This window comes from Thamnophis sirtalis, unplaced genomic scaffold (genome assembly GCF_051295495.1).
Source record: "Thamnophis sirtalis isolate CommonGarterSnake01/CBP01778 unplaced genomic scaffold, rThaSir2_p1.2 scaffold_3, whole genome shotgun sequence".
NCBI lineage: Eukaryota > Metazoa > Chordata > Lepidosauria > Squamata > Natricidae > Thamnophis > Thamnophis sirtalis.
The window spans coordinates 90,132,527-90,160,410 of NW_028261383.1; the positions used below are offsets into that span (position 1 = coordinate 90,132,527).

The window sequence follows — 27,884 nt, forward strand, 5'->3', positions numbered from 1 at the left end:
GCAATATATAAAAGTAAATACTGAACAGTAGTTGGGTTTTACACTGAAAATATGCAAATGAGCAACAAAGGCCGAACCAAGCTTTTGAATTCTCACCAGCCTTTTCTTTAAGGACAACTGCCATTTTAAGTGGCATCTTCCATGTATTCCACTCAGTATACATTGATTTAAAAGTTTTCTTTGCCGGACTAACGATTAACATAGTGTAAACGAATAACCTAAGTCTGGGTCCTCTTAAAACCCAGAAATCCTTACGGGTACTAGTCTTCCGTTTATATAATATAGCAACGCTTTTAACCGACAAGTGACGCCCAACTCTCAACAATCCTGGGCGTTGAGAATTAGTCTTAGATTAACCCACGGGATAACATAAATACATGCTAACTGGAGAAAAGGAGAAAGGTTTTCACCTGTAATTGGAAAGCACGAAAATACTAAAACCGGCTTCTTTTCCTCTTGCTTGATGGTGCGGTTTTGCTCAGAGGGCTGTACACCAATGGACGCTAGCTCAAAAGACCACTCAACACCCTCAAAAACCAGCTACCAGCAAGACATTTGATCAGGGAAAAGCGCCCAAGAGTATTTGGAAATATGCAAGCACCTGCAGTTGTTGACCAGATTTTAAAATACATACTAGTGAAAAGTGTCAATTCTTGAACAGGTAAGGTATACATACATTTATGTAACTTCCAGCGTATCTAATTTAGGCTTTTTAAATTGCTGGTAAGTTTTAGTGTTGTTTATAGTTTAAGCATATTACTTGTGATTTATGTTACAATATATTTGGTGAACATTTGTGTTTAAACCTAACGTTGGAAAAAGAATGAATGCAACAATTTATTGGATTAAATGAACCATTTATTGCCAGCAGATTGGTATTAGTTACCTTAAGGAAAAGTATCTTATAGGTTTAACACACAAAGAACTTTTGAAAGTTTTAAGGCCGCATTCTTGGGACATTTCATAACATTTCTGGAATGAAGACTATTTTATTGCACCAAGCTATCACAGCATAATTTTGAAGTCACAATTACTCTAGGAAGCAAATTATAACTACCTGTAGCAGAAAGTTTGAAACGTAAGAAAGGCTACTCATAAATAATAATTCCATTTCTTCAATAATTAATGGTTCATATCTTAGAAATATGTACTGGTAAATCAAATCTGTATTAACTGTATCAATAATTAAAATATTTTCTATGCTAATCAATTTTCATATTGAAATTGTGCATGTTATAATAGAACAAGGTTATAAACAGTGATATGAAGTTGTATACTTTAAACACTTCAGAAAGATAAACACATTTCATGAAGGCGGAGTTTTCTAAAAGCAAGATACTCATTATGAAACCAATTTGGAACCATTACCTCAATATGGTATTATTCATACCTTTTAAATTTCCACTCTTTTAACATTCCTGACTCAAAATATTCTCAGTAGGATATTTAATTATTTTGCATTTTGGATATTGTTCAGTTTTTTCACAATAGAATAGTATTAGTTCTGAAGAAAGATCTATCAACTCTTTTGTCTTTAGATTTTGAAAGTTAACCAAAAAAATATTGCAGACGTAGAAAAATAGTGATCTATTTTCTTTATTGATCAAGTAAGCTTACATTTGTTTATAACTTAACCAATATATTTATATGCATACTGCATCTTCAGATTTTTACAACAGTCAGGACTTAAGTCACAATCTTGTTTACCAACACTTGCACCCTGCATCAAACAATACTGGCATTTAGAAATTTATAATAGAGAAGGCAAAGAGGTGCAAAGAAATGTATTCTTAGCACCATATTTAGTGTCACAGGAGAGTTGGGGCCACATTATGGAGATCTAGGATACCCTTTATGGTTAATCATGTTCAGCTCTCCTGTCAACCATAACAACCACATCTGAAATGGGGTAAGTATCCTAAGACAGAACACACATTTAGTTAAGATCTTTATCTTTTTTAAAGCATCTATATCTTTATATGCTGTATATGAACTGTGACTGATTTGAAATAGCTACAATGCACATTCTTTTCCAAAAAGAAATAGTCTAATATCTTATTCATTCTAAAATTATTTAGAACATTTCCTAAGTTTGTTATAAGTCTAATTCTTTCGAACCAAGAGTTCAACTATGTCAGTGTAAAAATATTTCCTGCATCGGAATGGTTTTCCATGGTCTTTTTAAAATTATCCACTAAGTTACCAATTCAGCACCTCAAATTACTTGGAAATTACAAATGACTTTTTATATTATTTTTTTGCTTTATTATTCTTAAATAGCAGATGACAATCTTCTCCCAGTACTAAGTAGTCTTAATAAGGCTTCACAGGTTACACTGGGCATTTAAAAAAGTACATTTTCACTAACATGAAAAAAGGCTAAAACATGCAAACAGAGGAGTATTCTGAAGAGGTCTTATGAGTTCAGATTCATTCTTCCCAGTATCCTGGAGAAAGGAATATATGTTTCACAAAAAGTGAAGACATTGATCAAAAAACATGAACTCAAGCACATTAAAATTAGTACTAGTATTAAATAGCCACTGCAAGTCAATGTTGTAGAAAAAAAATAGAAGAAACTAGGGGGAATAATTTCATTTAAACATCCTGACTAGACAACAGAAAGAAACTATGGAAGCAAGCCACTGACTGTATTAAATTGAATCTACCAGTGGAATGGATGCCAAGTTTATAAAGCTCTCTGGAGGACACAAGGAGAAAAATAAACTCTTGCACAACACTGTAGATGTGCAAGGAATGATGCTGGAATGCAAGCCAAAGGCTGCAAGCACTGTAGCTTCAAATTAGGATAATTCTGCTGTTTTGGAAAGATAACAGAATTGAGGGTTCTGCAAAATAATCTGCAAGACAACTGTTAGTCGTTTTGAAAAAGCTATGTATATAATTATATCTGAACAAAAGTATAAAATCTTAATTACTCTGAAAAATTCTTACCCACCAAGTAAAAACTGGGAGTGTTTTAATTCAGTGCCATATATTTAAATAAAGGATAACAGGTGGCAAAATATTTCTTCTTTGCTTTCCTCCATCATGCACTTCAATATAATATAGAGGATTATGCTTTTCTTAAGTAAACACTCTGTATTCTACGTAAGATTTCTGAATAGCTAGATACTCAATGCAACATATTTTAAAAAAATTTATTCATCTGGAACCCCCTAGATTCACAACATTTTGATACATGAAGAGCACTGAGATTCAAAATGTTACATATGCCAAGTTTTCACATGCTTATTCCTCAGCCACAAATACTGACATTTGCTTTCAGCACAAATAAAACTTGAATGATCAGCTTGCCTGTGCCTTTTATTCTGTGCATAAATGTACATAAGATGGCAACAATAAGAAGGTTAGCAACACTCTCCGGTTTCAATGTTTGGACCCAGAAATAAGTAGTGCTACCTTCTGAGAAAAAGAAACACAATTTTAACAGTGAGCTAAACAAGTGTATTCTCTAGCAGCAAAGCTGCATCTGAAAAAACTGTACAGGAGAAACAACAGCTGGAAGAGAAGGAAATGTTTTTAAAAAACTGAGGGAGGGGGGGAAACACAAAAACTGAAATCAAATTCCAAATTGAGAAAAAGTTCAAAATCTAAACGAACAAGACAATCCAGTCTCACTAAAATCTGTTCCTAAATTCAGACTAGTGCAAACACTGTTTTAACTGAGCTGTATCTGTGACCAATCTGAGTATTTCATGGCCACATGCTTTTCATCAATATGGAAGTTTGAGCACTTGAAGATCGCTTCAAATGGATTTTAACTTTATCCTACATTTAACATGATCATACTATGAGAAATAAGAGTTGTATAAGAACTTTCATCTTTGTAAGAAAGAAAAGACTTATAAAAACTTTACATCTGGCATTTTCTTCTTGCTCTTCACTTCCATTGATAGATTAATACATTAATTTAAGCCAAAAGTTTTGAGACTGGTAATTCTATCATCTATTTAAAAACAAAATAAAAATGTTAGTTTTTGTAACTTTCCAGAAATTCATAGCCGGGTTGTGTTAAATGCATTTTTTTCTTCAGGAATATTATTGAGAAACACAATTGCAAATATTTGACTGCTAAACACTTTTCACTGCAGAGTATTTGACAGGAACCCATGGATGGTATATTTTGAAGATTTTTGATTTTCAGCAAAATGGTATCCATGGTCCTCTCCCAAAACCATATCAGAAAAATTAATCAGATTAAGTTTTTAGGATATTTCATTCTCTTCTTGGTTTTCTATTTCTGGGAGACCTATTCACAGTTTCTTCTGCCTGCAAACATAAAAGAACATATAAATAATCCAGCTACATTCAGATATTTAGCTTTAAAAGTAATAAGCAGATATTTTCAAAGGTAATTTATTGAGATCTCAAGAATAATGTACATCAGTAAATGTTGTTTGCTTTAACAATTGTTAGCACTGCTGAATAGACAAGCTACTTTTTAAAACCTTAAGCCTGATTTTTTAGCTGTCAATCAAATTTAAGTATTATCCCACATGCTTATTTCTTTCAATATTAAAAGAAAAAAATGTTTCAACTGTAACATACATATCAGAGTAACAGAAAAATCAAATTCAGGGTTATTTTTGTAAAAGGCATTACAAAACGTTAAGATTTAATATTTTTAACATTTGACATTAGCATCAACAATGTATACTTCAAAAAATATCAAATACACTCATTTGGGAATGAACTCCATGAATATATCAGATTGCACTTGATAGTGTTTGATATTAGAATAATCTTCTAATAATTTGTACAGTTATACGTAGCTTCATTTTGAAATATTACTAACTGGAAAAAGTTGCTATATAAAATTTCATGACATTACTAGGAAGTTAAAAGTGTAGGAAAGGTAAAGTCAAATTATTATCTTGATTTGCTACAACTTCATGTAATGAACTCATTAAAAAGTTGTACAGACTAGGGCTTAACTACTGGGTAGTTCAGTGGATAGGAAGTTCATTCAGGATAGATCCCTGTGTGTGATTGTTAATGGGGTACCAATCACACATAGTGTCCCACAAGGCTGAGTCCTAGGTTCTATTCTGTTCAACATGTTTGTAAGTGATATAACAGGACTGCTTGTTTTTTTGCTGATGACATGAAGTTGTGTAATAGAGTTGATCTTCTTGGAGGTATTTCGTAACATGGAAAATGATTTGGCATTGCTGGAAAATTAGTCAAAAATATGGAAACTAGTTCAGTGTTTCTAAATATAAAATCATGAACTTGGGGGAAAAAAATCCTCTGGCAGAGTATGGTATTGGTGTACAGTGTTAGAACAATAGAAGAAAAGCATTTAGGTTTACTAAATGAGTAAATAGTGTGGCCACACAATTGTGAAGGCAAACAAAATTCTGGAATGTATTGTTAGAGGATCACCAGCATGAAGGAGGAGGCCCTAATCCCACTATATAATTCTTAAATCAGTCCCCATTTGGAATATTGTGTCCAGTTCTGGAGATCTAACTTAGAAAAAGATAGAAGATTGAATAAGTCCAGAAATGGACAACCACGACATAAAGCCTGAAGGACAAAACATTATCAAGACAGATTGCAGATTCTATGTTTTTATATTTTCTTTTAGAATTATCAACTTTAGAACAAAGATAACATTCAATCCATGATTGTCTGCAAATTACAGAAACTAGTATAATAGTAAGTAAGTAAGTCAGCAATCCAGCTAGCCTATGTCATCTTATAAGACCCAAGGAGACCTGCCTTCTCTGCTGCACTTGCTCTTTGGAGAATATCCTCCCGCCACCTGAGTTCCCAACTTGTGTTTTCCTGCAGGCATTGGCAAAGGTTTTATTGGATAAAACCCATCCACTAATATGAATTTGCCTTTTATACACAGCATTGGGGTGGGGGCACGTGGGGACGGTTGGTGTATGTGTTGTATTCTTTCATATTTTTCTCTTTGCAGTGGTTTGTTTTTAATTCTTTGTAAGCCATTCAGAATCATTTGACAAACAAGCAGCCTAAATTCAATTTTTTTTAAAAAGGCATCATTGGCTTTCAGAATTTTGTAGAAGTGGATACCAAGCAGTTTAGTATACAGATAATGCATATAGAGATTCAAACCCTGCAGCTACACAGGGTTGGGGGGGAAATAACAAATGCTAATCTGCCTTAACAAATTTGTATCCCAACATGTGATGTTAGTACATAAATATTTACTGTTTCATTATAGCATACTTTTGTTGTCTCTCTTGATTCCCATGAAAAAGTTGTGGTTACAGATTTAGGAGGCAATATGTTGTATGATAGCCTTATTAAATATACTAATAGTCTAATACCCTGTATTAATATTTGTCTCATACAAGTTTATATAATTAAATACTTGCCTCTGTAATGTCTCTGCTTTCTTCTTCCTCTTCCATCTCTACCTCTTCTTCTTCCTCTTCTGCTTCCTCTTCTTGGCTCACATTTTCTGTATTTCCATCATTCCTGTCCTTCTCTTCTAAAGAAAGTTTTACAAGGTATTATTTTTTTTACAACAATAGTGTCAGTTTTGCAGACCTCAATGCAACAGACAAAATTCCTGATGTGTTTATATAATTTTATGATATTTATGTGAATTTGGGTAATAACAATACCATGGATGATATAACAGACAACTGGGAATAATCAATACCTACTCCCCCAACTGATACATTAAAATTGAACTTTCGTTGTACTGCAAAAGTCATCGTTCTTTTCTCAGAAATCAAGACATTTTTTGAAAATGGGCAATTTTCCAAAACACTTAGTCATTTATGAGCTTGGGGCACTTTTACTTACCAGGCTTTTTTTCATTTGATTCTTCTTCTTCCTCTTCCTCTTCCTCATCCTCTTCTTTTTCTTTTTCCTCCACCTTCTCTTCTTCATTTACATCTGGTTGAGGAGCATCTGTCTTTTTGTACTCTGCAGCACTTGGTTGTTTTGTCTGAAATAAAATGTTGAAAGGGTTTTCAAGTTCAGTTCTTCTAAAATGGACTGTTTTCTTTCTCAGTTTATCAAACAAAATGTTTAAAATCAACTACCATACAGACCTTTCCAGAGCAGCAGAAAAGAACAATGAGAAAAACAGGCAGAGCCACTGTCAAGATATATACTATCCAAAGCCAGGGACGTTCTTCAGCAGCAGCCATCATTTGGGTCACGACACCAGGCTAGAAGATAAATTTAAATCTAAATATATGCATATGCATTTGGTATAGTAAACCATATAGTTGCCAGAGATATAATTCTATCGAATTATTAACACATACCTACAACAACTTTATAGCATGGTACTCAAATTACATTAAGTTATTTTAACTCATATAAATTAATATATTTATAGAACCCTCACCCTATTTATGCAATTGTAAAGTGTATTAAATGTTTGAGATGATTAAGGTAATTTCTAAATCTCTTTAACTACTAACATTTCCAAATATTAATTACTGCAACAGTTTCATCACTGTTGTAACTAATATATTCTATGAGAGCAATCTAAGGGTTGTTCAAGAAGATTAAGCATGCATATTTGAGTTATCTCACCATTTAGTTTCTTGAAATTACCCAGTGGAAAGAATGCTAGAGCACCCTGACTGAAAAAGTCAGGACTGAAGATCTGTAAAGCTATTGCTAGCAATGGGTTTTCAGAGTCAGTTGAATCAATTGGTCAATAGACTAGCAGCTTTCACCTGATAGGATATAGCTTTCTTCTGCCTTATTTTCTTTGGAGAAAATACTTTTGATCCTAATGTTTGGTATTAAACTAGTACTTTATCTAAGGCTACAAATCTAAAAAAATGGCAGTTACTTAATTTAGCCATTAAAAAATAAAGAAATATGAAAATGAGTTAGCATATTCCATCTAATAACACCCAAACAACATTATGAATAAACTGAATAAAGAATACTGTAACTCTATTTGCCATAAAGAAGTTTTGTTTCTTTTTTCTCAAAGAGGAAAATACAAATCAATCTGTTTAATAGAAAAGAAAAAAAAGAATTCCAGAATAGTATTTTATGCTGCACTATTAGGAAAAGAAAACTTTTCTTTCTCACCTCAGCAGCACCATCAGCTGCCTTCTTCAGGCCCCATCCATCATTACCCCAATCATCTGCTACTGCTCGCTCAGTACAGATGATGAAATTGTCAAATAATATATCTGAAGTCATAGACCACAATTCAAGTCCCACAGCATTAAAGGGGGTCATTTTGAATGGCTGTAAGTCTTCAAAGAAGTCAGGGTTTGGAATCTTCCTTGGCTTCCAGATGCCCTAAATAATGCACAGACATCACTGAATCAATTCTATAAGTCTTAATTACTCAGACATTTTAATTAACACTTCAAACATTCCATAACTGAACATATTAATAGAAATCTTAATATCCAATTAAAATATTATGAAGCAGGCTGTAGAAACACTGTGGTGATCTTCAGGGAGACATTGCCTGAGCAGACATTGACAAAATATAAATTGTAGTCTATTGTCATATAAGGCAGCTTCTATAGAGGTACTTAAATTATTCTCTGTAGCATCTCAATCTTGTGGCACTTTATAGACTATTAATTACAATTCATTGAGAAGTTAGATCTGGATTTTAATGGAGACAACAACTTTATTTTTTTGTATGGGAATGTCTTATACAAACACAAACAGAAGCAAAGCTAGAACAGGAAAAGGAAAAGAAAGCAAGGTAAAAAGGGGAAAGCAGTGATTTTTTCAATGCAGTAGAATTTAAAATAGTCTGAAAATTTTGCTTTACGTATTAGTAAGTTATTAGGAATTTCTATAACAACAAATTAATCTAATCAACAAAACTTAGAAACAAAGTTTCATTTTTTTCTGTTTTGGACATAAAGTCCAGAAGCAGTTTTCAATAGAAACAAAACTGGATAGATTCTTTTCTTTAATTAAAGTAGTTTGTTTTGCCATTTCTGACAACTCCTATCGCTTTTTCCATCCATTCTTCCATTATGAGACAATGGCTTCATTTCAGATTAGATTTTTGTTTCATTCCACCTTTATTTTTTTAAGTCAATGCAGTGAACATGCCCAATACACTTTTCTGCTATTTTCTTAACAACAACAAATCTGTGAAGTTAGTTGGGTTGAGAGGGAGGAACTGGCTCCAAGTCATTCAGCCAGCTTTCATGCCTAAGGGTGGACTAGAACTCAGGCTCCTGGTTTCTAGCCTTGTGAATAATCTTACTATTGGTACGGTGACTGTATTGTCACCTAGTTGCTTGTAAACATATTACTTTTTATGTGTACATTCAACAGAATGTCCCTGATTTTATTTCTTCCATTCACTTCTCTATGGCCTCGCACCTTCCAAACTATGTGAGTAAACATACTAACAGCTGAGAGCAGAATTTCACACACTGGATGAAGTAGTCTTGTAAATTTATGCTGTAGCAACTTTTAAGGAGCCACAAGACTATTTCTATTTTTTCATATAAAATTTTCTGAAGGGGCAAACTGGGACTGTCATGGAGATCTGAGTCAAGAGGGATGCTATTGTGGTCTGTGGCACCACTGCAGGCCAGATACCAATAGCCAAAGGGCTGGATGTGACCTATGGACCATACAATGCCCAGGGATGATGTAGAGGTAAATTCACAAGCTTATTTTCTATAAATAATCACCCATCTGTATTTCAAAAAGTGTTATAATTTAGTTCTGTATAATGATCTGACAATATATCTAGTTTAACATTGAAATAATACATAACAAACATTCCTTGACAGAGATTTTTAAAATAATATACCTGATAATTGGGGTTGTCAATCATAGTAGGCTTCCATTTGCCTTTATAATTTGGATTGTCAATTGTGGGCCGTTGCCAGGTACCACAGCCAGGAGCAGATTCACACTTGGGATTTGCAATCTGGGGTGCCTCCCACTCTCCATCCATATCTTCATCCCTGAAACATAAAACTCTGCTTTAGGACTTTCTTTTTCTCATAAATGCAGAAAATGTGCATGGGAAAGACATAATCAATAACAATTAATTATACTTAATCCAATATAAAAATACAGTATAAATTACAGTGTTGAAATATTAGAATTTTATTTAGGTTAGCATAATATACATCCATCACTGAAAAATTATGTAAACTAATGTACTAGTACTATACGCATTGCTTCCGTTTATTGACACATGGTCAGGGAGAAACTTTGTGCTACAATATATAGTTGAAATTCAATTCATATTGACTTATGCTATGAGAAAGTATTTGCCCTTTTCAGTCTTGTGTATCTTTGCTACTATTACCAGAACCTCATGGATCCTACTGAAATAAAGAAAATCTGTGTTAACAAGTAACACTAAACGTAGGTGTTTGCTTCATTTATTTCACAAATTAAACCATCCATCATAAGATCTTTGAGTATGAAAAAATAGTTGTCTCCTGCTTGAGCAGAGGGTTGGACTAAAAAGCCTCCAAGGTCACTTACTCTGTACCTAGTAACTGTCTGCAATCAGCTTTAAGTAAAATGACTGCAACAGAACTCTTCCAGTAATTGGTGATCAGTCACTCACTTTTCTATGTACTAATTTTAATCCATTTGTCTTGGTAAATTGCTCCAACCTGGGAACATTTGAGAACTTTCTGGCGCCAACTATTCATTTCAAATTATGCGACAAAATGACATTTGCTGGCTTTGATTTGGCCATTTCAAAACACTATATCTGTTACTCTTTAATTTTCTTATAAACGTGTATGGATGTTTAGTCCTTAACTTACAGCCATTCGTTTAATGACTGTTCAAAGTTACAACAGCATTAAAAAAAGGTCCTCACAATTATGATCACTGCACGAGTATACTTAGGACCATGGCCTAAAGCTAAATATATTGTGAGATCAGTATTAACTTACCAATCCTCTGGTTTTTCGGCATCAGGATCAGCTACATATTCTGGCTCATCATCCAACCAACCTTCTGGCTTCCCAGCATCTTCATCTGGAATTTTAGCAGGAGCATCCTCATCCCTATAAAAAATTAACAATCAAAATTATGTTATTGTATTTACAATTTAACATGGTTTAAAACCAAAATGTTAGCTTTTTCAAATATTTATTAGTTGTCCTAGCCAAATCAGTTCTCATTACTGATCATTTGTTCAGTAACAGTTTGAAATTATAATATGCTGAAAATTAATCTGACAGCCAATTAGTACAATCATTTACAACCTTCTGAGTGTCCCTTAATCATGTGATTATTAGTCACTATATGCTGCCCTGTACCTTTTTTTTAGCCTTTGCAGAGAAGAGACTGGAGAGAAACGAATTGAAAGAGTAAGCCATTTGCTTTTCTACACTGAAAGCAATGCAACTGCACCAGCAGCATGAAAAGACTGATTAGAGAAATCACTTGCTTCAACCATGCACCTTGCAGAGCAATGATTGAAGAGGGATCACAAATGTATTTTAAGCTGTTTGCATCGCATGCTTGCTACGGTCAGAGTTGATTGCAAGTGTGATCACATTGCTTTCTATGTTGGTAAGCAGGCATGCCTGCATTCCAAAGAGTGGGAAAATGATTAGGAGGCACATAAAATCTGAAGATATCAAACTGACTAGTCTTATCTTTTTCCAGTCAGAAAATGTTGTGGTCATGTAATTTCCTATTTAATGAACTTTCTCTTAACAAGGGAGTTGCCAATCCCAGTTAGTTTATAAATGAGAACTTACCTGTAGAACCTGGTAGCTTATGGAACTACCTCAAAGTGACCAGCCCTTAATCAGTTCCACAGGGAAGGATATCTTTGCCTCCTAGGAGGCAGCAGAGAACACACTAGGCAAACAGCCAGTGCTAACACCTTCCTCTCAGGGTATTCCCCATTGTATGTTTCTTCACTCACTTGCAATCTCTTTCTCATCAATTAACAGAAGGTAGTCCTCACTTAGCAATTGGAATCATTAACTTTTAACCTCTGTGGCTAAATGATTGTAGTCATAAACCACAATGTCACATTATGACTACATTATTTAGTGACAGCAATAATGGCACTCTCTGTTGCCATTGTTAAGCAAGGACCTCCTAATTTCCAGCAAGCCAGGTTCCAACAGGCTAAGCCAAGGGGGAAGCGGCAGGAGCTTGCAAGTCTCAGGTGGCTTACAAATTGCTTATAAGTAAGATAGTAAATGACTGCTGTTAGGTGGGGGAGTATGCATGAGAATGTGCAGATGACTGACAAAGTATGGCATGACATGGACCAGCCAGCCGGGGAAGTATGAACATGTGATTATGAACGTGTGGTAAAGTGCAATGGCTGCTGCCAAATGCGCAGATGATTCTCAAGGTCCAATGAGAGCACAGCAGGGGTGGATGCTGTTAGATGGAAAAGGGTGCGCGAGTGACTGATACAACCCTTGTACAAGAACTGGAGTGGGTGTTTCCAGATATAGGAGTGGCTGTTGAGGAACAGGAGAGTATAGTGGGGTTGATTGTTGCCAGATGGGGAAGAGTGTGCTAGTGAGTGATACAAAAAGGTTGGAGGTGGCTGCTGCATGGTGGGGGAAGGTGTACAAGTGGCTGCCGAGACATGGATGGAGCGTGGGTAGCTGCTGTCCAAAGAGGAGTGTGTGTGCAAGTGACCACCTCAAATTGATGTATATTGTGGGTGCCATAGCCAGGCTCCTTGGAGGAAAAAAGCTCAGAATTCAAGCAACTTACAGGAATGACTTGCCAGCTTCCTACTGAGTTTGCTTCTGGCAAGCCAGCAGGGAAGATTGCATGATGTAGGATGTTGCAATTGTTATTAAGTGCAAGCTGGTTGCCAAATGCCCAAATCATGATCATATGACTTCAGGGGTGCTGGGACAACCAGAAGTTTGAGAACTGATGTTAAGTATCATAACTTTGACTGGCCATTGAATGGTTAACTGAGCAGCAGCTGGAATTCCATGTGCATGTCCTTAGTGTGCCTTTCAAATGTCAACTACGTTTGCTACAGAGAAAAGCCAGAATAGTGTGCTGACGACATCCCAGTTGTACACCCTAACTCTGCCAAGAGCTGTACAGTTACTTTTAGCGAATGTTTGCAATTCAACAGTGATGAAAAAATAACTGCAACCAATCCTCACATTTACAAATCTTCACAGGACTGTAAAGCAAAGGAAAGCTGAGGTATGATCATTGCAGCTTCACAGTGACTTTGTTTATTTACTGAACTGATAGTTCTATTTGTGGTCTCAAGGGGTACCTGTACAAGTGATGATGTACAAGGACTTAAAGGTGCTTGCGGATTGGGAATAAATGTGTCTCAGCTCTAGCAAGACTGAAGGTCTCTGTGTTGTGGGGCTGTTTCTGGAGCCATTCCAGTGAATAGCACTCCCTCAAATAGAGCTGGTGTGCAATCTGGTTGCCTTCCTGAACCCATAACTACTGTTCAAGGAGTAGATTAAAGCTATGACTAGGACAGCCTTTGCACAGATCTATCTCACATGCAACTTGTGCTCAGGATCAACAGGCTCTGCTTATAGTCATTCATGCCTTAGACACTTCCTGTTTGGATTATTGCAATATTTATATAGGACTGCCTTTTAAAAGACTCAGAAGCTTCAACTGGTCCAAAATGCAGCAGCAGGCAGTTCAGGATGCACTGAGGTTTGGCAAAGAAGCACCTCTACTATGCAAGTTGCACTAGCTTCCAATAGATTTCCGTGTGTACTTCAAAGGGCTGGTTTTCACTTCGGGACCTCCTTTCCAATTATTTCTGTGATCCCACCATACTAGGAAAATGGGTTATGTTCCAGATTCCCTAGTGAAACTGTCTCATCTTGCAGCAACAAGATGACAACATGCCTTCTTTGTTGCAGCTCCTCTCTGGAACAGGTTCTTCCTGGCGATTGGATGGCCCTGATATTGTTAACCTTGAAAGCTGTAAAAGCCTACAGCCTCATATAAGTAAGTCTATGACTGAAAATAACTATCAGGTACCTTAGTTTTTGTATTCCATATTTGTTTTTAGCATTTTGTCTTGTAACCTGTCCAGTTATTTGCTTCCAATTAGTAGCCATATAAAGTTAAATATAAAAAATGCAGAGTTATTGAATTGATAGATGAGATTCCCTAGCTTGAACACTTAGTATTTTTACTCCCTTTACCTTCATTACAGCAAGGAATGCAAGGAATGTAAGAACATTTCTGAAAAATTCTCAGCTTGCTTGCTAATGCCCCGAATAAAGGGAAACACAACAGTGCTGATAAGAAAATTCGTGAAAAAGGTAAAATCACAACCGTAACATTCTCATTCTACAAAAGCTCAAACTCTTTTCTCGGATTGCAGGATAAAGCTGGGCTCAATGCATCTCATTAATGAAGCTATTAAGCATACCTATCTATTAGTACACAGAGGGATTGTCTCCAATTCCATAATATAATGTATACCAAAGAAGGCTATTATAGAAGAGATGGGATTATGCTACAAAAAATGAGCTCGTCTCACCTTCTTTCATCCTTTTATAATGAAAATAAAGAGTCTTCAACAAATACTCACCAATCATCTGGTTTAACAGCATCTGGATCTGGAATTTTAGCTCTCTCATCCCAATCTTCTGGCTTCTGATCATTTGGGTCTTCTATCTCACGTGGAGGATTCACAGGAGGGGTCATATCAGATAGTAGATTCCCAGTGTTTACAACAGTTTGATCAATCAAAACTTCAAAGCTGTTGTCTGGATTCAAGACTATGATAAAAATCCAGAAATATAAAGATAAAATGAGTTCAAAAAATCTGCCATTATCTTTTGGTCTACTGTCTTCCTATTTATGGTTTGCTTAACAACTGTGGCAAAAAGGTCATAAAACAGTTTGCTTAACAACTGTGGCAAAACGCACTTAACAACTGCCTTGCTTAGCAATGGAAATATTGGGCTTAACTATGGTTGTAAGTCAAGAACCATCCAGTTCTCCTTATTAAAGACCAGTTCTGCCAAATAGAGTTCATTGTTAAGAATCATTGGGCTATAAAAAAAAGTTATTCTTTACAATATAGTCCATATGTTAGACCCACTGATAAATTAGAGCAGGAAATCAACTCTCCATGAAGGTAAAAACTAGCTTTATCGAGATGAGTCATAATTGTGTAAATCTGACTCTGCTATACTTCTTATATGCCCATGAATCCGAGAGGTCTCTGACTGCGTTTCTCAGTCATTAAAATAGTTTCATTCTTTTTTTCATAAATAACATTTTTGCATATTTTCATCACGGTCATCTTCCTTATTCACTATACCATAGTTGAAAATGCTCCCTCTCTTGCCTTCAATAATTACTATATTACAATTTCATCCATAAAAGTATCCAAGTATGTGTCTGCTTTACCCAGCGTATAAAGATGTGTCTTTTTATCAGTAAAAAAATTCTTTAAATCTGCCTCAGGACGTTTGGCATGTTTCTCCTCATATTGGCCAGTCTTTGGATTCTTGTGACGGAAAATGAAGTGTAACTTGTAATCTTCACCACACTTGTCTGGACCAAACATGATTGTGTATGGAGTCTTATCATGGAATTGGTCCTATGAAAGATATAGATAGGAAAACCTTCAAAATATAAATTAACTATAAATTAACTTTTAACAAAGCTTTCATTTTACACTTTACTGCACACCTAATTATATTTAAATTTAAATGAGCCTACTAACCATTTCTCAGCTGACAGATTTAATTCAAAACGGGGAAGGGGGGAGAATCCTTTGTTAGGATCCCTTTTTTAGTGCAAAATAAACGAGTGCCCAAATAAAAAAGATTGATATACTAACTAATGAGCAATAGTTTTCATTTCTTAGCAGTTTTTACAAAAAATGCATATGTAACCTGAATGTCATTAAAATAATGGGATTTATGATAAACAGTAAGTGTTCAGTAAACTGACATGCCATCATCTTGTTAAAGTAATAAGATGATTTGCAAGAGTGTAATCCAAACAAATAAACATTAAAATCTCAAAATTAGAAGATTAACAATACTCACCAAGTTTAAATCATTAGATTTGGTAAGCAGTTTCACATACGCACCACCACATTCAATTCCATTTTGGAAGTTGACTTCATACCTAAGTTTGCAACATAAGAGGTTATAGTCATTTTTTTAAAAATCCTATTGAAAATGATTTCACATGCCACTACATTAACATTTGTCTATCAAAGCTTACATTTTTGTTTGCGTTCTTCCCTCCTCTCACAATTCCTTCCTAGGTTTCTCTCCCAAAAATTACATTTACTTACTTACTTACACACATACCCCTCCAATTTCCAATTCTATCATATAAAATAATAGTATAATACGCACATACCAACAATGAGAAACTAAATTTATTTTTTATTTATTTTTAAAGATTTTTTAAATCTGTCCTTTATTATTTTTATAAATAATTCAAGGTGGCGAAACACTATTCTTCCTGCTATTGTCCCCACAATAGCTCTGTGAGGCGAGTTGGATTGAGTGACTGGCTCAAAGCCACACTCTTGGTTTTCATGTCTAAGGTGGGACTAGAACTCAACAGTCTCCTGCTTTTAAGCCTGTGCCTAATCACTAGAGCGGGTGTCAGCAATCTGTGGGTCCAGAGCCATATGTGACTCTTTCAGCCCTCTGCTGCGGCTCCCAACACTGCTGCTGCTGCCACCTCCTGTTGTGGCCCGCCAGCGGCCAGTGGAGGGTGGCAGACTCAGACAGTGAGGAGATTGGGGAGAACATGGGCCAATCCTGGAGTCTGGGAAATGCTCTGATGAACGCTCTGCGTTGGAGGCAGAGATGGGGCCAGGGCCATCTGACAGTTATCAGCTGCCTTTGGAGTTGGAGATCAGTGGGGCAGAAGAACAGCTGCAGCCTGTTCCCGATGTGCGCATGCACAGAACTGCCAGGAGAAGGGAACAGTTAAGGAACAAGGGCCAACTCGGGAGTAAAGGTACAGGTGGATGGCGAATGACTCCTCCCATAGGGAATAAGGAGCGAAAGGGGAGTGGAGTTGCAGGAGAGAATTAATTCATTTAATTAATGTAAAGTTTTGTTCACGACTTAGAGACTCCTTGCCAAGTATTTTCTTGTACAGCATTGCGTTTGGAAGATATTGGCCTGGCCGTTCTCCAAGCCTGATAAGGTCTGTGGTTGTAAATTCACCCTTGAAAGACTGTTTGCCGGGATTTTGCTGGATTTGAATGAGAGGAATTCACATTAGCTTAATAAAAAGGGGTTTTGTCAGGACAAGGAGTCTGCTTCGTGATTTGGTGAAGCCTAGGTCAGAACACCTCCATGGCCTGCCCACTGCTCTTGCAGTGCCTTGCACAGCAGTGAAATTTAGAGTGCTTCACAATGGGGGAGAGGGAGTCCATTCCTCCTGGAGCCCATTACGATGTGGAGCCACAATGCAACCTTGTCCCACTCGCCCCTGCAACACCAGCGGTGGTGTCTCGTTCTCGCCTCCTGGATGTCAGTTGCTCTTCCTGCAGAGCCAGCAGGCCACCACTGACCAGGTGATCGTAGCGTGCTGTTCGTAGGCTGGTCGGCCTGCGGACGTCAAATTCCCACCACACAGCACCAGTTCAGGGGTCCCCACCCCAATGACAAAGCCATGCGAGGTTTGACAGTCGTGTGGGTCAGGCATGTGTATCGGGGCGGAGAGCAGGTCGCGTGTCTCCAGCACCAACAAAGTAGCCGCCTGCTGTTTTCTGCTGTAGTCTGTCCAGCAGCAAGATCCAGAGAGAAAGAGAGAGATAGGAGAGAAAGTAGAGAGGAGGGGGGGTGAACAGCACACCTGAGACCGGGTGTAGCAAGAGGTGCCTGGGGAGGGGGGAGGCGAGGCCGGACATGGCAAAAAATTAACAATCGATTCTCTGCTCTAATGACTGGCTGGGTAGGCATGGCTGTGTGTGTGTGTGTGTGTAATGTGACTGGGAGTGAGTCATGTTGAGTTGGCCATGCTTACCCAGTCACACTGGTTGTTAAATTATTGGCTCCATGGGTTTTCTTTTCTGTGGGAAACAGGTCAAATGGCTCTTTGAGTGTTTAATGTTGCAGATCCCAGACTAGACCAAAGTGGTTCTAAATTACATTGTGAGTTCTTATCTATTGTTTATGCATTGGTACAGTATTGCTGGCTCAATGAAAAAAGACAGCAAAACATACTTACTGTACAATGAGAGGCTTGGTGTCAAAGATAAACGGCTTATTAAGTTTAGCAGCAATTGCATGATGTTTGGCCCGTGAAATCAATACAAGTCCTTTATCCCCAGGAAGTTTAGTATCCTTCATTTCCTGTACTTCCCATTTGCCTATAGAAACAAGACAGAAAAAACACAACTTTGCTCTTTTGTTTCCGTAACAAATATGATGGAGGCATGTCAAACACATTTTTCAAACTCTTCACAGTTATAATGTGCTTGCACTAAATGCTCCTCCCTCTTTTCCTTCAGAAGACTTTACCAGGAATACCTTTTGCAGACAGTAGGTTTTTTTTGGATAAAATTATGTTTTTTATATAAAGCTACTGAATATCAATACACTTATTTGATAACTAGGCATAATTATCTGTTCATAACTGCTTTTTGCAAAGTCACATGATGATTTTGTTGGAATTATTAATCTGGATTCTTGTGAAAAATTATGCGTGTATTCTACTTTCATAGAATCATTTTTATGAGACTACAATAACCATCACTTAGTATAATTTTATATAAAATGTGGGACAAGAATTTTCCCTCTTACTAGGAGAAAAACCTACTTCAAAAAAAGTATATAAACAAATACTTCAGGAATTGGCCAAACAGATTTTTCTGATAAACATCTAGACTACGTTTAAATGCTCTAACAGAACTCTGATTTAGCTTACAGTAAGCAAATAAATTAGTATCTTGGCTGCACAGATTGCAAATTGAGTCTTATCTAACTGAATAATCCTGTCTAATAAAATACTATTTCTGTATAGAAAAACATATTGCAATAAAACTTCTTATATGAAGAATAAGATGTCATACAAACCATCATATTTGGCAATCTCATCATCCGTATCATCTTTCTTGGCTTTAGACAGAAACCACCTGAAATGTTTTTTAAAAGTTTACATGAAGGCAATGTAGAGCAGGGAGAATTCATTTTTCAATTTTACATAGCTACCAATTTCACAACTTTGATTTTGGGTGGTACGCAAACAATTAAGAACAAATCTAAAAAAATTAAAATCAACTTAAATAAGAAGACTGGGGGAGAATGGATCAATGCATTAAAACATAATACAATCACTGTGCACCTTTTCAAGGCTGTTAGGAAAAAAAGGTTTTGAGAGATTTCCAGAAGGCCAATAGGACTGGGCTAATCTTGCTGTGGGAGGTGGGGAATGATGTTCCAGAAGGCAGATATTATGGCAGAAAAGGCTACACTCTGCTCCCACGCCATTGCAATTGATACATTTCAAATCATAGTAAATGTGTACTGCCAACTCAAGTTACTTAAGAGACTATAATCTCTTATAATTAAAAAAGTAATTTACCAGATTATTTAGGCATGTTTCCTCTTTGCATTGGGCCAAAGCCATAAGGGCTGGCTCCTTACATTTTCCAGGACAGCCCTGCAGGCCAGATCTATATGATCCATTTTTTCTATATGATACATTTTTTTCAACTGTTATCAGATATACTCTATATTAGGTATTTTAATTGCACTGATTTCATTTGCTTGATTCATGAATTGATTCATAAAAATGTTTAAAAAATATTTTAATTTAAGTTTTCCTCATGTATATCTACTAGTACTTTTTTAGATGAATGCTTACCCTTCTAAAGTTCCTTTATCAAAGTTTTCAGCAAAATAAACTTCTCCTGTTGGTACTGGAGCTGTATAGGTAACCTGAAGACAGAAGTTCAATATTAGATGATATTCTGACTATTTTAATTTTTTACTGTTTATAATCAAGTGCAATATTAAAACTTAAGTTATATATAAAAATTACTAATAATTCAACCTCTAAGTTAAGATCAGAATTACCAGAATATCTGTGTAGTAAAATAGTCTTGGGATTTATACATCAGGTGAAGTTATGTTTGATTAGACATTTTCTAAAATATTAAAAGCAAAAACCAAGCTATTGTATGGATTAGTGTGTGTGTATAATACACACACACACACACACACACACACACACACACACTAATCCATACGGTAGCTTGGTATATAATACACACTCACTTCAATCTTTAAATGATAATGGAACACTGATGTTCCTTTGGTTTGAAAATAGGCATTAGAGATCTTCTTTTTAAGAATAGATGCTATAATGCAATTACACAAAAGAACCTGTACAACATCCTGTGAGAGCACCCAAAGTTGTGTGATTTGATTGCTTGGAAAATCCTCAAATTATGCATGCTGTTTCCTAATCTTTCATGAAATCTTATATAAAATACTAAAAAATGCAAGCATAATTCCAATTTTACAAGACAAAGCTGGGTTTTCCTTTTGTAGCTTTTACACATTTTTGTAACTAAAAAAAAATTAATCAAACCTTAGGTAATGGAGGAGCACTGGCTTCATGCTTTAATTCTTCTACTTCTTCAGCACCATTATCCAAGTCATCTTCTATATCCATTACATCTTCATCATCATGATCATGATCGTGATCGTGATCATGACCATCATGTGCCAGGACACTGGATATTCCAGCTATTAGCAACAATGCAAATAGCAAGCACTTTCGCTTCATGGTCTATAAAAAAGAGAGAAGAGAGTGTTAAATTTATCAATAAAATGTAATTTAATTGCCAAGAGTATGATATTTTGCTTGTCTTATTTAATCCTAAACCCAACCTTTACAAATACAAAGCATGCATCATGGCGGGATACAATAAATTACTTTAATGTTAATTATTATAACAAAGAATTCACACACCAAATTAGGTGTGATGCAGATATTTCATATTGTGTTGTGTAACCATTCTTTCTAGACAAGGATCGATAACATTTGACTATAAGAAAATTAGGAAACTTTAAAGTAAATGTTAATACATTTATTAAAAAGAGGCTACATTACTGTCATATTTAATTTTGGACCGAGTAAATGAGATCTGATTGTTTTTACATGAGTTACAGTTTTACAGAACATATCAAACGCTGGGAACACATATGAGAGGACATGACTTTCATACTCCCATGGATGTTTTTCCAAGATATTAAGTCAGTGATGGTAACCCTTTTTTGGCTGCCGTGCCAAAAGCGGGGGGAGAACAGGGGGGTTGTGCGCCGGCATGCCACACCCATAATGCTATGCGCACGTGATCAGCAACAAACACGCCTCCCCCGCTTTTGCTGCATTTTTTTCACCTTCCCCAGGCTCCAGAGGCTTTATGGAGGGCAAAAACCGGCCCTACAAGCAAACCAGAAGTTACTTCCAGTTTGTCCATAGGGCCAATTTTCAACTTCCGGAGCCTTCAGAAATGTGTTCTGAATTTCAGGTTTGCCCGTAGGGCCGGTTTTTCGCACTTTGCAAGCTTCAGGAAAGACTCCGGAGGGCGAAAAACAGTCTCAAAAGAAGGCCGAACTCAGCATGTGTGCTGGGCAGCTGACAGGGCATCGCCTCGTGTGCCTTGACAAATGGCTCCACATGCCACCTGTGGCACACGTGCCACAGGTTCGCCATCATGGCACTAGGTTAAACTATGGAAAGAGATATTTATAGTATTCAATCTTTTCAGAAAGTTCTACCTATTTGTTTAAGGAAACAATTTAAGGAAACAATTAGATATGAAAGATTGAAAATATACAGCCACAGATGTTATACATTACTCAATTGGCTACTATACTTTAAATCATAATATAATTTAGGTACAAACATTACTGGGTTCAAGAAAGTTACCAATTATATCCTACAAAGAGAAGTTCTTGCCTTATATCCAGCAATGTCATCTTTTCTGTCAAAATTTTAAATTTTACGGTAACTCTAAACTTTGATTATTTACTTATTTTTTCCATAAACTATACCCTTTCTCACTTTTTCTTTTATCTGCCATTTTTATTCTTTAATTTTTTTAAATGAATAAAAATTTAAAAGGTGCTTAATTTTACATTATTGCCCTTTTTGTCTTTTAAACTATCTTCCTCTAGGGATCCAACTATACAAACCATTTTGAAAAAATATGTAATAAATGCTTTTAGCAACTTGTAAGTAGAATTTTACCAAGCAGCGAAGTATCTTTTCAATTTATCACCTAATTATCAGTGTTATATGTTAAAAGATCAAAGCTACTGAAATTATGACAAAAACTGCCTATTTTGAGACTATTTACAGAAATATTATGCACATTTTTAATGCTTGGAGTAATGTTGTGTTATGGATACTGTGAGTAAACAGGAGAATAGAAACTACTTTGGCATGACTGAAGAACAGTAAGAACTCTTGTTGAAATTGAGTTCATGACTATCTTTCATATACAGGTAGTCCCTTAGGTTATGAACATTTGTTCAACGAGCATTCAAGTACTGATGGCACTGAATGAGCATAGCTTATGATTGCTCCTCAAAGTTCCAGCCATTGCAGATCCCTGTGGTCATGTCATCGGGGTACTTGGCAAATAAATCACACAACAGTAGCAACATACCCTGGTCATGTGATTGCTATTTGTGACCTTCCCTGACAACTTACCACAAACAAATTCAATGGGGACATCAGATAGGAAGGTTATAAGTGACTCCTGAAGTAGCCCCATAAGACATCCCACGGACCTTGTATTACATAGCAAACACTGCCTGCAGTCTGTAGTGTGCCTCCATTTGTAGCAACGTCTGCCCATGGCTCTCCTGCATTCCATAGCACCCACCAGCACTTTACAGCACTAACCCATGGTAAAAGCCTGCAGCACCCACACACACCCTGCACTCCTTGCCTGGGACTTCAGCCCCTTTCCACTTAATGATCCATGCAGTCCTATGGTTAAGGTGTTAACTGGGACTGCTATCGGTAAGCAATGCATCATGTGATGTTATGTTTTACAACTGCATCACTTAGTGACAGATTACTATTCCAACTCTCCATGTACCTGGAGAACTAGCTGTAAATTGCAATACTATAAATTTTCACTAAGGGGTAAAATGAGATTTTTTTTAAAAAAAGTAAAGGATTATATTGTTGTATCAGCATATTTAAATAATTAAACATTTTCCACTTTTAAGATCACATTTGTTGTTGAAATTCAGAAGATAAACAATTAAAGTGAAATGAGATTTGATGAGGGTCCCTTGGCATTTAAATTTAGCACAGCTATGCTGCGCTTTGGACTAGAAAACTAAATGCATTAATTTGTGTAGAGGTTTCAACATAATGCCTATGTGAAACTCCTTAATAACAGACCATCTTTCTTTTGTGGCTCCAAGTCTTAATTTAAACAGCTGCAAAGAAACACGTTCATATCCACCATATCTTCAAAAGCAGTTTTGTGCCCTCCAAACTGAAGTGTTGCACAGTTCTGTTATTTAGCTACCAGTACATTCAAACTCTACTACCCAAACAAGTGAGCAAGTTACCAAATATCACCTAATAGGGCCCGTGGAAGTCATTTAAAAAAGTGCTTTGTAGACCCTTTTAGCATAAAAAGTACCATATTTTTTGGAGCATAAGACGCACTTTTCCTCTAAAAAGAGGCTAAAAATCTGGGTGCATCTTATACACTGAATACAGCATTTTTTGCCTCCTGAAGCCACGCCCCCTATACTAAAATGGCTGTGCATAGCCTTATGGAGGCTTTCAGAGATTTCCTGGGGGCTGGCGAGGGCAGAAATGAGTGAGAAATGGGCTGTTTTTTGCCCCCCCAGCAGCACTCTATAAGCCTCCATAAGGCTATGCATACAATTTTTTTTGGCAAAAAAACCCCGGCCCGTTTTCACAAAAAATGGACCGTTTTTTGCTCTTTTCTGACGCCCCCCCCCGTAGGAGCACTCTGCAAGCCCCTCCCCCAAAGCTATTCATGCCTCTCCTTTTGGGAAAAAAAAATGGGCCTGTTTTCGTTAAAAACGGGCCATTAGTTAGTGTGGTTGATGAGAATTACATTGGTCAAGTGCTGTGCCAGCAGAAAGAAAGTTTTAGGTGCTACAGGTTGTCAGCGATTTCCTTCTCCAGCACATGGATAAATATACACCTGGAAACATCTACCTTCCTACCTACCTACTCTATCTCTCCTTACCTACCTACTGTATTTCACTCTCTCTCTATCTACTCTCTCTCTCTCCCTATCTACTGTATTTATCTCTCTCCCTCTACCTACCTACCTCTCTACACACTCTTTCTCCCTACCTACCTACTGTATTTCTCTCCCCCACCTACCTACTGTATTTCTCTCTCTCTCTCTCTCTTTCTCTCTCGCTATCCCTTTATCTATCTACCTAACTACTCTCTACCTCCCTACCTACTGTATTTTTCTCTCCCTCTCTATCCCTCTATCTACCTACTTACTTTAAAAAAAAAGCCTCTTCAAAACCTGGGTCTTCAAAACATACTACGAAAAATACGGTATTTCTTCTTAAAGCATTAAATCCTTTGGAAAATTTATGCAACTCCTCTGAAGACTGTCTTTATCTGCACAAACTCAGATAGCACTTTCCTGGCGCTGCCAAAGAAGCAAGTAGTATCTTACTCATAAGAACCTTTGATATGATCAAGAGTTGTTGTTCTAAATAACAGATTGAGGTAATGCAAAAGTACACTTACTGTATTTTGTTACTTTTTAACCCTTCCTTTGTATTAAAAATCATATTTAGTGATTAAATGTTTACTAAGTACAGGTACCTGAAAATTATGTTTTGAAAAATGTAGCCGTTCAAAGATTTAAGTGTCCCGCCACCACAGGTTGTGCCTTTAACCAATAAACAAAATGTTCATTTTGCTACATATTTTCTTTTAAATATTTATATGTCATGAACAGGGTACAAGAAAGTACAAACTCTACCTATTAAAATATATACCCATATTTTTTGGAATATAAGATGCACGTTAGCTTCCGGGGAGGAAATAAAGGAAAAAAATCTGCCTCTATGGCCCATTCACCCCCAAATGCTGCGATCGGGCGGCAGCAATTGCTGCCACCTAGAACAGCTGATTGGCACCACACCAACCCCCCTTCTCCCCCCCCCCAATATTTGCTCTATGAGACGCACAGACATTTCCACCCACTTTTTGGGAGGGGGGGGTGCATCTACAGTATATAAGTATGGCATTTTTACCTAGTCTAGGGGCTAAACACCTACTAGAACACACATTTGTCTATATTCAAAATACTTGTCAAGCAAGGCAAATACTTACGTTTTTAAATTATTTGACTGACATGCGTACATATCACGATAGTCTGCTTTTTTGTTAAAATCATTTACTCATGAAATAAAATTAAAAATTACATTAAATCACAATGAAATATGAACAATTTTTTTTCAATATGAACAGGAATGCCTGTAAGCTATTCTGTAATTTTGGAACACAATATCCAGTTCAAAATCTTTTGCCAAATTAAAAAAAACCATTAATCACATTTAAGACAACACATAGATATTTCATATATACTGAATTGTCATTTCCAATTCAGTGTCATTCCATTAAGAACTAGAATACTGTTTTGAAAACATTAAGTTATTGCTTTAGTTGAGAATGGTATAGAATTGCTTAGTCTACTATGAACACTAGACTTCTTCTGCAGTCCGTTTTACAATCATTTGGGAATTATTCCTTAAATATTGTTCCACTTAATACACTTGTATTTTTATTTCTGTAAGAGTTTTTACAGCACTCAAACATCACTTTTGATGTAAAAAGGTATTTATAACTTGAGACAAACACAAGGAAAATGACAAATTAAATTATGGAAGGCTATATGCCTGACTTGCAGATTAAAAATAAATTGCTACTTTCAAATACAGAGATATTTCCTCATTCCTGTGACCATTATCCTTTTGAAGTTCAAGGTTTGTTAGCTCATTACACCACCTATATCCTGCATTCACAAGTTAACCTTCAACCTGCCAAATCATTCTACTCACACACAAAAATTACATTTCTTCATGCTCAAACTGTGATTACATTAGCTCATTTTTTAAAATTAGACCACAGCTCCACAGCTCCACATCCAACTCGTTTAGATTTTTAAAATTATAAAATCAATTCAAATTGAGCAGATGCCCTTATCCTTCTATCTTATCATTTTGGTTTTTCAGTCGACAGTAGGATAGATTTGATTTAGATCAGTTTTTCTCTCCCTCTAGATTCTCTGGAACACAAATCCAAAATTTAATTTACCCTTATTGTCTGAACATTATGTGTTTATGTATTAAGTCCTAACTGGCAAAAGGCCAATTCATCTCAAATAGGAATAAAATACGTATTTCTTTCCACTTTTCTCAGAGCTCCACAGGCAGAGAACCCACTTTTGATGCAGATACTGGTATCAATACTAATGTCACATTATACGATTTTCACAATAAAAGATCCCATGAAAATACAACATCCGTTTTCCGCTTCATTCACTCAAATGCACCCGTCCACTGCGCACGCCTTAGAGAAGAGGCCCTGGGCCAAATTCACTCATTCTCCTTTTCGCCTCATGACAGAGCAAACTTCCATATAAAAGTCACGCGTATTTTCATACTCCAACAGCTCTGGAAGGCTTTTTTTTTTAACATGAGGAAAAATGTTACCTACACTTCACGGCTATCCGTGTCCGGATCTTCTCCCTACTTTAGGATCCCCTCTCTGCCCATACTGCTTTACGGGGTCCTTCGTCCTGCGGCGAAACCTCCTCGCCCTTAACGGCCGGCTATTCGTAACACACCCACGACTGCAAATGCTAAGTCATTTAACACGCATGTGGCCCTCCACCCAGCAGTCACACCGGGCCCACAGGCCCGAGGACTAAAGGGCCAGTCTCAGGCACCTTCCACCCAACTCCTCCACGAGGCCTGAGCGTCGAACCCACAAACTCTCCGTTCCTTCTGGGCCGAGCCAAAAAAAGAAGAAAAAAAAAGAAGCGACGGGAATGACTCTCCTCATTCAACTCCTCCGCTTAGGCCTCACCGGGAGCAAAGGCGGGAATCGCCTACCGCCTTAGGCCTTCGCCCCCGTTCTCAGACTCCCCACCCCCGAAGTCTCGGAATCCCTCCAGGAGTTCTCGACTCGTCGCCTCAGGACTCTTTTTCCACCCGTCGCCCTCCGTCAGCCAAGATGCCCGCCTTGGCCGCTCCAAATCCCAGGTCCCCCCTCACTCACCCACTCCACACACGACAGAGAAGCAGTAGGAGCCCGAGGTTCTACGAGGGGGACTCCCCTCCGGTTCCTGACAGAGACGGGCGAGCCCCAACCCACCTTAACCGCGCTCCCACCGGGCAAAGAACTCCAGGCGGCCCGAGTGCCTTGTATCACGTGGTCGCTTTCCAGAGCGCTGCCGCCGCTACCCACTCTCCCTAACACAAACCCCGCCTCTAAGGCTGAGAGACTCCTTACCCCATTGATTCAGAGGGGCACGGAAGCTCCGCCCATAGGATCGCTCCTGGATTCCATTGGCCAGCCCGCGCTGTCACTTATCTTTGGTCTGTCCTGAAGCGACGTCCCTACGACGCTACCTTCGTGGAGCGCTTCGATTGGAGAGTTATGAAAGAGGAAGTGGCCCCGGATTGGCAATCGGTCAGAGAAGGGGCTGTTTGAATGAAGAGTTCCGATTCATTATTAAAGTGACATGAAACTCCTTAGACGGTTACTTTTAGTTTCAACCCGCAAGCCGAGTCCTTCTTAATTATTTCATCATCTACTGTATAACTTTACCCCCGACAGTTAGATATTACTTAGACAGGCTCAAATTAAATATTTTTCACATATTATGAGGAAAAAAAGAAGGAAAAACAGGATGATTA

The 27,884-nt window shown here is 37.1% G+C and overlaps 1 protein-coding gene across 2 annotated transcripts; it reads right to left on the minus strand.

Moving 5' to 3' along the window:
- Positions 1–1,580: 1,580 nt before the first annotated feature.
- CANX (calnexin) lies at positions 1,581–27,451 on the minus strand. Of its 2 annotated transcripts, none has more exons than XM_087709478.1 (15): positions 27,340–27,451; positions 20,512–20,712; positions 19,783–19,856; positions 18,993–19,051; positions 18,145–18,286; positions 15,990–16,071; positions 15,343–15,535; positions 14,516–14,705; positions 10,890–11,003; positions 9,779–9,935; positions 8,068–8,283; positions 7,062–7,181; positions 6,811–6,955; positions 6,371–6,490; positions 1,581–4,289 (listed from the first exon to the last, which is right to left on the minus strand). In XM_087709478.1, exons 2-15 carry the CDS (start codon positions 20,707–20,709, stop codon positions 4,240–4,242), a joined length of 1,860 nt encoding a protein of 619 aa, XP_087565604.1. In that variant the 5' UTR covers positions 20,710–20,712; positions 27,340–27,451; the 3' UTR covers positions 1,581–4,239. The 2 variants fall into 2 exon arrangements, with proteins under 2 accessions (XP_087565604.1, XP_087565603.1); XM_087709477.1 differs by having other exon boundaries at positions 27,244–27,408.
- Positions 27,452–27,884: the final 433 nt, after the last annotated feature.